Consider the following 16828-nt stretch of genomic DNA (forward strand, 5'->3'; position numbering starts at 1 on the left):
TTAGAAGTCTTCACCAAAAGGGTTGGTGCTTTCTGGTTCATCTAAGAAGGGATTGTTGGCGTCATCTTCATCGAGGAAAGGGTTAGCTGCAGCGGCTGGTTTTGGCGCCGGTTTGGACACCGGTTTTACGTCAGGTGGTTCCATGAAGGGGTTTCCGCCGGTGGGCGGGGCGGCAGGGGAATCGGTTATCAACGTGACCTGGGAAAAAACAAGGGGATAACTGTCAATCTTCAAACTTTTTCGTGATGGTTTTATTTTTGCAGCGGTCTCTCCCCCGTGAAATTATGACACCTTAAATAGAATTTTTATATATTATTCATTTGTTTCAACCGCAAACTTTAAACACTCAGTCTGCTAAAACATACTTTTCCCTCCTACTGCCAAATACAGCCACTTCGAAAGTACATGCATTCACAGTACGGGTGAGAAGGTATAAAGCAATCAGACATCACTGGTCCTTCTAGACTTAAGTTGGAATATTCTTATCAATTTTGCGATCAAGTACATAAAACAGATGAAAGCACACTTAAAGACATACTACCTTGTTAAAGACGCCTCTACCGAAGTAGTCAGCAACAACTGAGAACCCGTCTGTCGCTCTTTCCAGCTGAAAAAAAAGATGAAAGTATCAGTCACTCTGAGTATTGTGTGAGAAAAGATCATAGTTCCACATACTTATCACAAATACAAAGTATGGACCGATTTGGCCGACCCCCATCTTCCCACATCTGCCTGGTTTTCTCGTGCAATGACTCTTAATGACTGTTCACTTATGTTCTTTCATCATCATCATCAGTCTATGTGCTTTCACTACGACGGGGTCATACAATACAGTGATGTGCCAGTTCTCCCATCCGGGTGAATGGTGTAAATCACCGTATGGCTGATACGAGATGGAGGTTCGCCACGCCTCCATCCGGATGATTTGTAGTGAATCACCAACTCCAGACAGAAGGATTTGTACCATCTCACACCGGGGCATGCCCCCACTCTTTTTCGAAAGGTGTGGTGGGTTCTTTTACTTGCGCGGGGTGTGGCTCTCCCCAAATGTTTTTTACTCCAATAGGGAGAGGAAACTGTTTTCTCTAAATGTGGACTTTTTTCGACAAAGTTTGGCAAGATAGATGTTGTTCAGTAGTGGAAAATGGTAGATGCTGGAAAAAAGATTTCAAATTGTCATCTCACCTGATGGTGAAACTGTTCGTGGAGTTCTTTGTGTTGCTCCTGAGCTCGGATGATGTCCAGAATTTTTCTAAAAAAAAAAGAAGAAAAAAAGGAATTAAACAATCGTTACAACATAGTTTGCAAGTTCATCTGTGTTGTAAGAAGTCACTATACTCAATGCTATCTTCGGATTTACCAGGATTTATCTCAATGAACTTGAACAGCAAATTTTAGTACATAATGACATCATGACTACCCATGCATGGTATACATTGGGAAATATATCAAAGAATGTCTAAACGTAAGAAACTCCTCCAATAATTGTAAAATCCCATTGTCATCCCATGCTACTACACCATATTGTATAAGATAGACTACTACACCATATTGTATAAGATAGACTACTACACCATATTGTATAAGATAGACTACAACACCATATTGTATAAGACTCCTTCACCATATTGTATAAGATAGATCACTGCATAATATTGTATTAGATAGATTGGTTAGCCTATTAGAATCAATGTACCAGTGAATGCCATACTTTGTACCTTGTACAATTGTTGTGCAATCAAGTTATTATTTTAACAGTTGTCGTGAAAACTGCCTAAGATGACCACTCATGATTATGCAGGGGGCCAATGACATCTGGTCTATGTGGTCACTATAGACAGGATTCTTACTGATGTTGTCAATGGGAAAAGTGACCACTGAAAAGTGGTCACATTGGCCAAGTGGTCCTTATGTGCAGGTGATCACATCTACAGGTTTGACTGTATTTCCAACACAGTACAGTGTCTGGAAATTTTTTGTCACGTCTAGAATCATGACAGCATTTTTTTAAATGTTTGCATATGTTTCAGGCACTGGCTGCATGTTCAATTTTCATGGCTAGCATGTAATGTAAATCTGAAGAAAAAGTTAGTAATACCTGTTTTCTGGCATACAGACTGGACATTCTGCCTCGTTCTCTGCATAACCTTCAAAACAACTGGAAAAGACGTCACTGCATTTAGGATATGATTATATGTAACTTACATATTCCACCTGTTCAATATATACAATATCACTTGCTGCAACATAATACACACCGCAATGTTATCATAATAAACTTAAAATAGTAACATTTAAGGGCACTTCTACACACTTTTGAATAGACAGTGATATATTTATGCTACTAGATTAAGTGTAACCCAATTACAAAGTTTAATAGGTCTACTTTAACATCCAACATACATGCCAGTTAAGTGATATTTGTATAAAGTTACTAGACTAAGAAGTGACTTACTGTTGGTGGAAGGAGTGCTGACACAGGAAGTGAATAGTACTACTGACAGTAACTGTAACTTACTGTTGGTGGAAGGAGTGCTGACACAGGAAGTGAACAGTACTACAACTGTAACTTACTGTTGGTGGAAGGAGTGCTGACACAGGGAGTGAACAGTACTACAGTGACTGTAACTGCAACTTACTGTTGGTGGAAGGAGTGCTGACACAGGAAGTGACTAGCACTAACAGTAACTGTAACTTGTTGTTGGTGGAAGGAGTGCTGACACAGGAAGTGAAGAGTACTACTAACAGTAACTGTAACTTACTGTTGGTGGAAGGAGTGCTGACACAGGGAGTGAACAGTACTACAGTGACTGTAACTGCAACTTACTGTTGGTGGAAGGAGTGCTGACACAGGAAGTGAACAGTATACTACAGTGACTGTAACTGCAACTTACTGTTGGTGGAAGGAGTGCTGACACAGGAAGTGAACAGTACTACAGTGACTGTAACTTACTGTTGGTGGAAGGAGTGCTGACACAGGAAGTGAACAGTACTACAGTAACTGTAACTGTAACTTACTGTTGGTGGAAGGAGTGCTGACACAGGAAGTGAACAGTATACTACAGTGACTGTAACTGTAACTTACTGTTGGTGGAAGGAGTGCTGACACAGGAAGTGAACAGTACTACAGTGACTGTAACTTACTGTTGGTGGAAGGAGTGCTGACACAGGAAGTGAACAGTACTACAGTAACTGTAACTGTAACTTACTGTTGGTGGAAGGAGTGCTGACACAGGAAGTGAACAGTACTATTACAGTAACTGTAACTTACTGTTGGTGGAAGGAGTGCTGACACAGGAAGTGAACAATACTACTGTACTAACAGTAACTGTAACTTACTGTTGGTGGAAGGAGTGCTGATACAGGAAGTGAACAGTACTAACAGTAACTGTAACTTACTGTTGGTGGAAGGAGTGGTGACACAGGAAGTGAACAGTACTACTGTACTAACAGTAACTGTAACTTACTGTTGGTGGAAGGAGTGCTGACACAGGAAGTGAACAATACTACTGTACTAACAGTAACTGTAACTTACTGTTGGTGGAAGGAGTGCTGACACAGGAAGTGAACAGTACTAACAGTAACTGTAACTTACTGTTGGTGGAAGGAGTGCTGACACAGGAAGTGAACAGTACTACTGTAACTTACTGTTGGTGGAAGGAGTGCTGACACAGGAAGTGAACAGTACTACAGTAACTGTAACTTACTGTTGGTGGAAGGAGTGCTGACACAGGAAGTGAACAGAAGGCAGTTCCAGGGGGTGGTTACAGATGCTGCACTTTGACACCTGGAAAATCTTCGCACTGCAAACAAAACATTAACAAACTTAACAGGTGCAAAGAGAATGTAACACAGTCGCCAGAGAATGTAGCCATATTCTAAACAAAACAAACTCATGAATGACATTTGAGTCAAAGAACATCAGATTATTTTGTTTGTTTTATTCTATACATTCATGTATGCCATTGTTATTAAAACAAAGTCCAAAGGTATATTATGATTAATTCTGAGCAGCAAATACACCCTCCCCAAGTTCTGTTCTACCTGGCTTCTGTTGTAGTTACAGATCTTACTTTCCTTTCTGCTTCTTTCAACCAGGTTAGCTTCCGTGTACTGCACTATATACATGTATGCAATACTTTTCAAGGGGTCCGTTGGTTACACTTCAGAAACAGAAAGGAGTATACAACTGTTACAATACAAAATCATAACAATCTACATAGCAATGTGACAAGTTGTTTTGAGTTCCTGGATCTGAGTTAGATCTGACTCACCTTGTTCTGACTTCCTGGATCTGACTGAGATCTGACTCACCTGGTTTTGAGTTCCTGGATCTGACTCCTCATCTTCTCCGTCTCCTGTCGGTACTGCTGGATCAGCCGCTCATCCTCCTGGATCTGGTCATTCTCCTGCTGCAGACGACGTGTGATGTAATCCTGGAAATAAACACACAATGAAATATAAAACAAGTGAACACTCAGCTGCATGGTAGGACCATCCTCCCAGCAGACCCGATATTTTTACCTCCCATAGCGGCCCTGCCCTTCCGAGCCCCTGAACACGGTTCTGGCGACGTCACCACCAAACAGCTTTCAGCCAATCAGAGGGTTTGCTAAAGCTCATTTTAAGCAAAGCCCCAAAGGACGCTGGTAATAAGCTATCAGCCAATCAGCTTGCGTCTTACATCGCTACTTAATTATTCATGAGCAACCAACGCCTATTTGTGACATGGATGAAAGTCTGATTTTCCAACACAATATTCAAGGTAAAAACCCTTACCTGTAACATCCAGCTCCAAAATACCAACAGATCCAAAAGTAAAGCCCTTTTATACCTACTGTTACCAAGGGTACCAAACCTGTCTCCATAGGCTAAAAGTGGGCCTTCTGCGCCTACACGGATTACTGGAGTGTGGCCTATAATCTATAGTACATGCACATGTATGAGATAATCCCATACCTTGACCACAGCCAGTGTTGCTGTGGAGTTGTGTGCAAGGGTCTGTACCACTAGAAGCGGGGGGAGCAGGTTGTGTCTGTCGATGTGTTGCAGAACCTCCATCATCTGTGTCCGGCAGTTTTCCTCCTTACGGGCAAAATACGCCAACGCTTGAACCCACAGGTTTGGGTCCTTAAAAACATGAAAGTTTAAAGTTTATAGATACATATCTGTACTATAAAGGTACATCTATAGACAAGTACATTGTATAACATCACCTGGGTCTGACAGTTCTCCTTACAGGCAAAATACGCCAACGCTTGCACCCACAGGTTTGGGTCCTACAGGGGACATCAAATTTAGGTTACCTTGGGTTTTACATGGTTGTAAGGTTATGTGAAAAAAATGCAGTCAAAAATATATAGTACTAGTGACAAACTCAGCATAAGAACTACATTGTACCTGAGTGTGTTACTGTATATCTGTGAATAGTCACTGGACAATTACAAAGTTCTTTGTATACAACCAAGACTTAGTGTTTATACCTAGCTAACGTTATGGTGACTGTCTGTCACCTTCCTGGGGGCAAAGCTGACTGGACATATACATGTAAACCATGATGAGGGGGTATATAAACTCAGTCATGTTTGGGACCGTATTCTTCACACTGCAGCAGCGACACCTAGCTGCAGTGCTAAGTCGGACGAGTCAGTGCTGCCCTAAGGAAGGTGACAGACAGTCAAACATGAGCTAGACTAGGATGGGTTCCAGCCTACTCCCAACCCAGTGCCGACCTTGGTTGGGGAGTGGTCGGGAGCAAAGTCGTGAATGCATGACAGGGGCTTAAAGGCAACCAGTGAGAGCAATATTCGGGCCCGAAAATTGGATCCTGAAAGTCAATCTATTTACTAGTCATTTCTATACATGATAAGTTCAAACAGCACTATCACAATGTATAATATGATGCAAAAATATGACATTGTTGTGATGTGAGAACTCACTGAAAATCATCACCGGAGTTTTTGTACGCTCGCGAAACTAAGGGGATCATCCTACAGCACATTTTTTCACAGATTTAAAATGATCAAAGTATCAAGTTAAACGCAGATGTGCTCAACAGTACTTAGTAAGTGTCACTACCATAAAGATTTCAGCATTTTCTTTATTTTCATTTTTTGGGCCCTAATATTGCTTTGGTTGCCTTTAAGCTTAAGGCTGATGAAAAGGAATTGTGTAAAGAAGGATATTCTCACCTGTCCCCCAAACTTCTTACAGGTGTTGATGATGTGCACGTACTCATCATGGTCCATGTGGTACCGCAGGATCTGCTGGTACAGGCGCTCTCGCTCATACAGGTACAGGATTCCTGCCTACAGTGGTACAGGAATAATAGCACAAATATAGGTTAGGTTAGGTACAGGATCTGCTGGTACAGGCGCTCTCGCTCATACAGGTACAGGATTCCCACTATATTTTAGGTGACAAAAATATTTGCATAGACCACCTACCTTATAATTGTGCATCTGACAGAGCACCAGAGCCTGGTTGACATCGTAGTGAGCGTCTGTGTTCTGTAGGAGGTCCAGACTCTTCCTGTCGAGCTCTGCCTTCTGCCCGCCATCGTGAGCCATGTCATGGAGGTACAGTTCAAGCAGGGTATTGTACAACAGGGAAGGGGAACTAGGCTGGACCTGGAGGGAAAAATAAGAATCACGCTCACCAACTTAGGCTTAGTAAAACACAAGGACACCTTAAGCTTGGAATTCTTATCAATACTAAGCTTAAATTTCTTGTTGACCAACAATTTGGTGTAATAACGAAATGAACAAAATAACTTTTACTGCTGCTGAGAGAAAGAGAGGAAAGAGAGGAGGGGTAATTGTTCGTCAAAGAAAAATCAACAACAAGCACATGTTTATAAAACATCATGTTCTGTAATGGGATCATTAATGGAGTCCTAAACTCCAGAAGGTGGTGTTATTTTCCACTAGATTATGTACTATCAATCAATACATAATCAGCCGACTTTGTACAAAATTCTGCTTGTGGTGACTAATACACAAGGTGTGTTTTTATGATACTCACTAAACCCCAGCAGACCCTACCAGTGTGTTCCCTATGCGTAAACATATACATTTTTAAACGTGGATATTTTCTGCGTAAATGAGGGTGGTTAAGCACAATAAGAAGGCCAATTGGTAATAAGATATGAAAGAACACATAGCAAGACAAGCTTTTCTTAACCACCCTGACATTCTTTTTGTGATGTAACTTTTGTCAGGCATTGTCAGGCACATTGTAAAAAACACATAGGCCTGGGGAATTTGGTAGAATACTGAATGCTTTTGAATGCGCACGGGACTAGTGGGTACTTTAACGCAAGTTGATTACAACCAGATCCACTTGTATCTTGCACTATTATTGATACATGTAGTATAATAATTATGTAAAAAGTAGTTTTGGTAACTTTTCCTGGGAAAGATATGAGATAATCTGTCTGACAATACCTTGATCATGTGCTCTAAAAACTCCATGAGTTTGGAAGAGTTGCTGACGAAGATGTGGATGAACTCGTCAGCCTGGGCTTTGTGGATCCTGGAAAATGAGGCAAAAAAAAACATTAAAACATTTCACAATTTTAGAATACATTGGTACAAGACTTGTATCTTTTTGCTCCCTTCCTAGCTCTATTCATTATTACCCTGGAAGCCTGCAGAATGAAAAACACATGTAACACACGTCAAAAATTCAACCAAAGCATTATGATATGCTTGCCTTTGCGTTTGTAGGAGAAAAATGCTGTTAAAAAATGTATTGGGAAAAATGACGTCACGGTGGCGTAGTGGCAGGGTGTTTGGCCCCAGAACCCAGAGATACCGGGTTCAAATCCGGGGTTCCCTGATTTGTCCCGTTAACGTTGTGCCCTTGGGAAAGGCACTTACCATGACTTTCCTCACTTCACTGAAGTGAAAATGAGTACCTAGCTTAGGTTAGGGACGTCCCTCGGATAGGACGTTAAACGGAGGTCCCATGTTTGAGGAGAGTCACACCTCAAGCATGTTAAAGAACCCAACACACTTATCGAAAAGAGTAGGGGTCCTTCCCGGTGTGTGTGGATCATATAAATCTGTCCGGATATGCAGCTTGTACTCTTCAGTAAAAGCGTAACGCCTTGATGCGGTTTACAAACAAACAAACAAATGACTATCAAACACTCTAAACTTCCAGCATGCCATTTTTCATGACAAAAAAAGACATTCACAAGCGAAAAATACAGAAAAAATATTTGATTGAAAAGTCCAGATTTTTCCGTCTGTACCTGGCTGGCATCCCCCCCTGTAGTGTCTGTTCATCTGCCAGAGGGATGTCACTGGGTCTGTAGTCTGTACACAGATGCTTTAACAACTCAGTCGTCTGCTGGGGAACCTGAGTGTGTTAAAAGTGAAAAGTGATCTCAAGTCAGTTTATAATTAGCTCAATGAACTGGTCATGACAGAGAAGACTATGTACGGTATTTACAGCACAATGAACAGTGGATCATGGTTTTACGTCCCATCCTAAAGAGACTGACCCTTTGTAGGAGCCGGATGTGTGAGCCACAACAGCTGGTATTTGAATTCCCAACCTTTTCGTCCAGAGGTAGAGTTGCTATAATCATATCACTGGACTACGGACGCTACTGAAAAAAATGTGTTCCTGGCACTTCAAACAGCAAGGAAACTTGCTGCCCTATGTACATGTGCATGTGCCACTAGGCACTACAAGGGTCTGAATGAATGAACGAATGAAAGATCTACAGTACATGTATGTACCTTGGCTCACAGCCAACTGCATCTATAGTTGTTCCTTGTGGTCTTTAGCGGTCAGATTGTAGGACTGGACTCTTTGGTCACTACAAACAGCAAGGAAACTTGCTGACCTATGTGCCACTAGGCACTACAAGGGTCTGAATGATTCTCTCTCTCTCTCCAATTTTATGTCTTTTATTCCCCATCATATGGGGGTTTTGGACGTGCTTGCCCGAGGACTCCTCATCAACCGCAAGTCTATGCAAGATTGCACGAATGAAAGATTTATGTACCTTGGTTTACAGCCCAATGCGTCCAGTTCTTCCTTGTGGTCTTTAGCTGGATGTGTGAGCCACAACAGCTGGGATTTGAATTCCCAACCTTTTCATCCAGAGGTAGAGTTGCTATACTTATAAATACTAGACTACGGACGCTACTGCACAGAAAATGACATTCTCCTTACCTCTGACATGAGAATCTTGCCGTACTTTTTCATGTTGCTCTCAGCTTCATAGAAGTCCAGTTTGGAGATGTAGGTTAGGGCTTTCTGGTAGTCCTGGATAGGGGAAGAAGGTTGGAAACTCACCACGAGTACAGACACGCTTTTTATTCCACATTAGATGATTAAGAGTTGCGGACTTTACCAACGTTGGCAAGAAAGTACTGTAAATGCAGAAATGTTTGTGGTGGTTTTATGTTCGCGGTTTACGCGGTGAACTTTCAGCGCAAACTTAAAACCACCGCAAAACCTTTGCCCACCTCTGACTGTAGCGCTACTATGGTTTCAAACGCGAACTAAAAACCAGTGCGAACACTCCATTTCCTCCCTACGGCGAAATACATGTAAAGACCACACAAACTTAAATGCATTTACAGAATTAGGGAAAACTAGAATCACCAGAACATGGTCGAAATCTATGAATTTGTCACAATTGGAAATTGAAAATGAAAAAAAAAATCACTCGTAGTGTAGCTTGCTATGGGGGCTGTAAAAATTGCAGAAAAAGTTTTAACATGTTGAAATCCTTTTTAGCTGTATTTCCGTTGCAAGATGCTTTGTGATGGCTGATTCTACTTGGTAGGCCACACCAATTTTATTTCTTGAATCTCAGATTTTTTCAGAAAAAAATTGGAGCGACAGGGCGGAAAAAAAATTAAAAATTGAATTTCTTGCAAATAGTCAGGGGTAAAGATAAGGGATTACATAACATAAAGAATGAGAGAATTATTAAAGCTTCAGCTTTGTATGGCTCATTTTATGCAATGCACTCCTTTCTTTAATCTAGTATCATAATTTCAGTAACAAAATTATCTTTTACTATACAATATTGGATTGATATTGAGAAATAGTTTTAATAAATGAAAAATTATAACTTAATAATTATGATCAATGTGACCACACATTTTAGGCATGTGCAAGCCTTTATAATCTATTTTAGTGGTTATTGAGTTTTACAACTGAACTTGTGAATGGGAATAGTGACCCAATTTTTCAAAATGGGAAAAACAGGCTATTCCGAGGAAGCAACAAATCAAATTGCAGTGTCCTACAAATGGGTACAACTTACTGTAAATTTCTTTTTCAAGTTAAAGAAGATATCATCATCTAAAAACAAACCTTGATGTCCTCCAGCTGGATCTTCAGGTACCACTCGTGTTGGTTGTGACGCTCGGCGAGGGACAGGGCGTGGTCATAGTAGCCCGCCTGGCGACACACCTTGATGGCCGTCTCTACGTCAAAATCAACCTCCTTATCCTGAAAACAAACAAAAAATTGATAACTCAAACTTGGGGATGGTACACAAAACACAGCAACACATACACGTAGTGTTGGGATTCTAAAAGCTATCAACTGTAACAGTTGTTCCTGTTTGTCTGTCTGTATGTGTGTAGTAGGATTCCATCATAGTACTTAGCCATTACTATAGCCATTATTATATACTACGAACACAGAACAGCCGGTCCCGTTCTATCCTTTAAATAAGCGTGGCTGTTTTCCGGCATTTACATGTATCACAAACATTGTTAAAGTGACCCGGGCGTCTTGAAAAGACGCATAGGGGTGGCGCCCATCTCCATTTCTATAGCCCTTGGGCCACACACATTTGTGCAAGTCACTACAGCAGGGGGCTGGTCCGCTGGTAGTGATGTGTGTTTAACTTCCATACTCTTTCCCAAATGCTGAGTGCTAAGCAGAGAAAGCAGTATGTACCATTTTTAAAGTCTTTGGTATGACCCGGCCGGGGTTCGAACTCACGACCTACCGTGTGCAAGGCGTGCACTCTACCAACTAGGCCATTGCACCGGTTACACAAACATTGTGTTTGTGTAATATTCACAGTTACTGTTTAACTTAGTACTGATAGAAAATGTTACAATGTTGAGCAGAATTACAAGTAAGTAAAAAATGTGTTGTGCAAAACTCATGGTTGGTGGCTGTTTTGGTTAAAGTTGCAAATATAATAAGTCAAAATGTTCTTGACAAGAAAAGCTACCAAACTTTTAAATTGAGCTATTTCATAGACTAACAGGGACTGGCCAGAAGTTTTGAACACCCCTACCTTTGAATAGATGAACTGGTCGAGTTTGTTAGTGTTTTTAGGTTTGGTGTAACAGTTCAGTAGAAGGGTGGTGTGGTCTTCTGTAGCCAGCTGGGCATTGTTTACTTCCTCAAACTAGAGTTACTTTCTATTTGATAAGAGATTTTTGGGAGATCTCCTTACCTTAGAGTAGATGAACTGGTCGAGTTTGTTTGTGTCTTTAAGTTTTGTGTAACAGTTGAGGAGGAGGGTGGTGTGGTCTTCTGTAGCCAGCTGGGCCTTGTTTACTTCCTCAAACTAGAGTTTCTATTTGATAAGAGATTTTTGGGAGATCTCCTTACCTTAGAGTAGACAGTTGAGGAGGAGTGTGGTGTGGTCATCTGTAGCTGGCTACACCTTTTTCATTCTTTCACACTTAAGTTTTTATAACTAAAGATAGTATAAGTTTTTTAAGATCTCCTACCTTCGAGTAGATAAACTGGTCGAGTTTGTTGGTGTCCTTAAGTTTGGTGTAACAGTTGAGGAGGAGGGTGGTGTGGTCTTCTGTATCTGTATCTACATAGCCAGTATAACTGCCAGTTTAGCCTTGCTTATTCCTTCAAATTCAATTGTTTATCTGATGACAAGACTTTTGAGATCCCCCTACCTTAGAGTAGATGAACTGGTCGAGTTTGTTTGTGTCCTTAAGTTTGGTGTAACAGTTGAGGAGGAGGGTGGTGTGGTCTTCTGTATCTGTATCTACATAGCCAGTATAACTGCCAGTTTAGCCTTGCTTATTCCTTCAAATTCAATTGTTTATCTGATGACAAGACTTTTGAGATCCCCCTACCTTAGAGTAGATGAACTGGTCGAGTTTGTTTGTGTCCTTAAGTTTGGTGTAACAGTTGAGGAGGAGGGTGGTGTGGTCTTCTGTATCTGTATCTACATAGCCAGTATAACTGCCAGTTTAGCCTTGCTTATTCCTTCAAATTCAATTGTTTATCTGATGACAAGACTTTTGAGATCCCCCTACCTTAGAGTAGATGAACTGGTCGAGTTTGTTGGTGTCCTTAAGTTTGGTGTAACAGTTGAGGAGGAGTGTGGTGTGGTCTTCTGTGGCCAGCTGGGCCTTGTGCAGGGCCTGGAGGTAGGCTGTCAGGTTGTGGATTCGCTGTGCATCCAGGAACTTTCTTATCACGTAGGACGGCTCAAGTTTACCTGGAAAAAGGAGAATAAGGAAGGATATTAGGTTCAACGACTTGGGCGTTTATAATATTGCAAAAGATCATCTGAGTTGGCTATCATATACATATAGAATACAACACGGGGTATTCCGTATCACCCGAGGTGCCAGCCCGACTACGGCCGTCGGGCGATCCGACCCGCGGGAGGGCTGGGACCGAGGGTGATGCGGAATACAACGTGTTGTATTTTATTTATGTCATACCTTGGTCATACCCACCCAAGAAAACACACATTTCAATGCGGAATGTGCCAGAAGTTGAGGGAGTTTTGTGTCCTCGAACAAGAAACGGTAGCAACATTGATTCCAATCTCCAAATCCGGTATTCGAATTTCCGACGGCCGCGCAACAGGCACGCTCGAAATGCGTTCGAAATTTTCTATGGAAGCCTGTGTGATAACACTCCCGAAGCCTATGTGATCCGGATAGTTATCACACGGTCCGGTAAAACCCGTATCAGGCCCAGGCAAGACATAAAGCAATGTATCACACACGTGAATAGTTTCATCAGATTGGTAAGTCACTGAATAAAAAGACTCTTTTTACACAACCAAGAGATTTATTCCACCGACGTTTCGGTGACCATCTGTCATCTTCTTCAAGGCCATTCTGACAGGTTCACATATCAATGCAGCACAGGTGTTGCTGTGCATAGTGATGTCATCTCTTGCGATTGTACGTAAATATTTTGCGTTTGGGAACGCATCTCATTAATAAATGTACGCAGCAACACCTGAGCTGCAGTGCAATGTGAACCAGTCAGAATTGCCTTGAAGAAGGTGACAGATGGTCACCGAAAGGTCGGTGGAATAAGTCTCTTGGTTGTGTAAAAAGAGTCTTTTTCATTCATTCACAATATCTTACCTATCGTCTTGACATATTGGTTAATAGCCCCATCGTAGTCCCCCTTGCTGTACAGGTGATCCCCGTACTGTGTGAAGATGTCCACAAGTCCGTCCTGGTCAAAGTGCTGAGACTTGGCCAGGTTGATCGCCAAGACATACAGGTTCTTCTTAAACAGCATCTCTAGCTTTGTCTGGATGTCCTTTTCTATCAGCTGCATTAGGCGATTCTCTCCTGAAAAAATTGAGAAATGAGATTTACCTATCTCATTTTTCAGGCAACCAGAGATGGCAAATGACTTTATCTCCTTACCAGGCTTTTAGCTAGGATTTATAGACAAGGGGTCCAAAAATGGGGGTGGGAGGGGGGGATGCTCTGATGCGGGGGTTAGATGCGTTCTAGTCTTATCATACTTTTAGCAGACCATTTTAAGCACTAAAAACTGCTTGTTCCTTTTCTATCTCCCAATGGGCTCTATGGATTAACAATTTCCTGGCATGTCAATCAGTTGTCATGCTGTCCCAGTGTCTGGTAGGACTAAAAAAGCATCAGTGACACTGTAACACAGTGACACTGTAAGTGTAACACAGTGACATGTGTCTGTAATTACCAGGGAAACAGGGGGTCCTTTGTGCGTCCAGCTGAAAAAGAGGGCGTCCAATTTCCTTGTTATTTTAGTATCATGCCTCCAATTGACGCATGGACGCATGCCTAGCTAGAAGCATGCCCCTTACCCATACTACTTTGTGACTTCAGTCTAACAGACTAAAACAGCAGCACTAGTACTGAGGATGTATGGCAATATTGCATTGAATATATTGGGAATTATTGAAAACAATACTTCTCTATACCTTGGGTTGATTCATAAAACCATTTTCTTGGATATACATGTTGTATACAATACTTGCACATTCTGCATCAGGCCCGGAAGGTATGCTGTAGCTGACAAGTTATTGAAACCTTATCATGAAAATCTTTATTTCATCTCAAGCCCTGCTGTTCTAAAAATTTACTGACAAATTTCAAACACCCTCCTAAAAGCAGGACCCCTATCGCTCGATGCATTGGCTCGCTCGCGCAGGGGCCCTGCTCTTTAGCCCCGGGAGACACAGTTCTGGCGCCGTCGCCACCAAAACAGCTTCAGCCAATCAGAGGGTTTGCTAAACCTCATCTAGAGCAAAGCGCAAAGGACGCTGGGAAGCTATCAACCAATTAGGTTACGTCTCACATCGTTACTTTAGGTTCAGAACAAATTAACCGCCAAATTGTGCCAAATAAGGATAGCTCATTAATTATTCATGAGCAACTGTCAGTAACGTTGCCAGAACCGTGTCTACCGGGGCTAAAGAGCAGGGCCCCTGCGCAAGCGAGCCAACGAATCGAGCGATAGGGGTCCTGCCTTTAGGAGGGTGATTTGAAAAGACATTTGTTTGAAAACTGAGGGAAAAAGCAGAAACTTCTCCTGACTGACCTGTGAGGATGTAGAGGGAGCCCCACTCACAGATGACGTCCGTGACATCGGGAAGCGGCGCTGAGTAAGCGATGAACTTGTTTTGAATGTCGTACACGTTCACGATACTCATGTCCCGCGACTGGCCGCCGGGAGGGGGTCTGTGGGGGGAAAATTGAAGCAAAGTTGAGTCAGAAAAATTAACAATTTTTTTTCTTATATTTTTATAAGACACTCTTATCTCTATACAATATATGCATGAACTAGTTCTGGATCTCGCACACGTTCGCGATACTCATGATCATGTCACACGACTAGTTGGCCGACGGAGGGGGTCTTGGGGGACAAGATTGGAGCAAAAATTGAGTCATAAAAATACAAGAATTTCTGTGGCTATAGGACTTTCTATACATTTAGTATATCATTTTGAGAATTTATTGTTCATGAATCATGATGATCTTCAGTGTATGGAAAATCATTTTTATTTCATGTCTTTACCATTTTATTTTTACTACAAAGATTGTCCAGAAATATTTCCCTAGTTATACAGTGGAGGCATACAATGTATGCATCATTGAATCATCTAAAAACGTTATTTAGCTTGTCTGTTTAGCTGTCAATTTGTATGTGTTTGTGTTGGGGGGGGGGGGGGCATGTGTGTGTGTGAGCATTGTTTCTTGTGGGTAAAAGGAAATATTTAAAGTCTTGAATTGTTTTTACTAATTTATAAACTAGTATGTCATTTTGACAACTCAATAAAGTATAATAGAGTGGACAGAAGGTGTCTATATCCCACCTAGGCATGGACTTGTTTTCCTTGCCCACTACAACCAGGTACCCGCGGTACCACTGTAGCGTCTTCTTCTCTCCCTCGAACACCAGACACGGGCCGCGCCCGTCCGTCTGGTAGAAGTACACCGCATCAGGCCGGCCAATCACAAACTGGTTATCTTGCGATGCATCGCTCAGTACTGAACACCTGCAATGTGGAAAGACAATCGAGTTGTAACACACACTCTGATTGGTTGACATCTCTCCTTACGATTTCCCAATTACAAACTTGTTGTCTTTCAATGCGTCGGAAACTTGCACGGAAACTTGCTGCCCTATACACCTTTCTCACACGGCGAACATGATAGAATGAAGACGAGGCCAATGAGGCAAAAAAGCAAAAATAATGTACAGATTTAGTTTTCCTCCTAAATCACATTAAGTTTTAGAATATGATATCCAAGTATCAATACTATAACTATTATTTAGCAATTTAGAGCTTTGTTGACTGATCCCATAGCGCCCTCCTGCGTCAAAACGTAGAAATGCAAGATAAAAACATAGAAATGGAAATATTTGCTGGTCATGCAGCCACTTCCTCATTGGTCGATTCTCTAATTATCAGGTAATCACTGGCTAAACTGCTAATTGTGATTGACAGTTAGGATCGCTCTATTGCTTGCCACAAGGGTCTCGTTTTCATTCTATCATGTCCGCCACGTGAGAAAGGTCTATATGCCACTAGGCACTGCAAGGGTCTGAACAAAGACTGAAAGATCTGCATACCTTGGCTCACAGCCAAACGCATCTAGTTGCTCCTTGTGGTCTTTAGCAGTCAGGTTGTACGACTGGACGCTGTCTTTGGTCACTACAAACAGGTGGTTGACTTTGGCCGCCTGTCGGAAGGCGAGACCGGTCACTGGGCTGCCCGTGTGGTGGATCACCCGGGACTTGCTGTGTCTGGAGGGTTAAGAAAAAAAATGGTTCAGAATCTTAACATAGGTGACAACTTACATGTATTACAGTCAAACCTGTACTACATGAGGACCACCTGGCCATTGATATACAGTCAAACCTGTACAAGTGACCACCTCTACATACGGACCACCTGGCCATTGATTTACAGTCAAACCTGTACAAGTGGCCACCTCTACATAAGGACCACCTGGTCATTCATCAAACCTGTACAAGTGATCACCTCTACATAACTTAAGGACCACCTGACCATTGATATACAGTCAAACCTGTTCCTTGTGACCACCTCTACATAAGGACC

The 16828-nt window shown here is 41.9% G+C and overlaps 1 protein-coding gene across 1 annotated transcript in view; it reads right to left on the minus strand.

The window, feature by feature from the left end:
- Positions 1-16828, minus strand: part of LOC136424007 (vacuolar protein sorting-associated protein 11 homolog) — a 25218-nt gene continuing 8390 nt past the window's right edge. Inside the window, exons 5-22 of the mRNA XM_066412407.1 lie at positions 16339-16512; positions 15578-15760; positions 14803-14942; positions 13353-13565; positions 12279-12463; positions 10345-10482; positions 9190-9282; positions 8258-8364; positions 7446-7533; positions 6447-6629; positions 6192-6308; positions 4960-5130; positions 4315-4436; positions 3708-3803; positions 2099-2158; positions 1186-1252; positions 542-607; positions 1-198 (exon numbers count right to left, since the gene is read on the minus strand). Of these exons, the coding sequence (XP_066268504.1) occupies positions 1-198; positions 542-607; positions 1186-1252; positions 2099-2158; positions 3708-3803; positions 4315-4436; positions 4960-5130; positions 6192-6308; positions 6447-6629; positions 7446-7533; positions 8258-8364; positions 9190-9282; positions 10345-10482; positions 12279-12463; positions 13353-13565; positions 14803-14942; positions 15578-15760; positions 16339-16512 (2401 nt within the window). The remainder of the gene's footprint in view (positions 199-541; positions 608-1185; positions 1253-2098; positions 2159-3707; positions 3804-4314; positions 4437-4959; positions 5131-6191; positions 6309-6446; positions 6630-7445; positions 7534-8257; positions 8365-9189; positions 9283-10344; positions 10483-12278; positions 12464-13352; positions 13566-14802; positions 14943-15577; positions 15761-16338; positions 16513-16828) is intronic.

The sequence above is a fragment of the Branchiostoma lanceolatum genome, chromosome 18, assembly GCF_035083965.1.
Source record: "Branchiostoma lanceolatum isolate klBraLanc5 chromosome 18, klBraLanc5.hap2, whole genome shotgun sequence".
In the NCBI taxonomy this organism is placed as follows: Eukaryota; Metazoa; Chordata; class Leptocardii; order Amphioxiformes; family Branchiostomatidae; genus Branchiostoma; species Branchiostoma lanceolatum.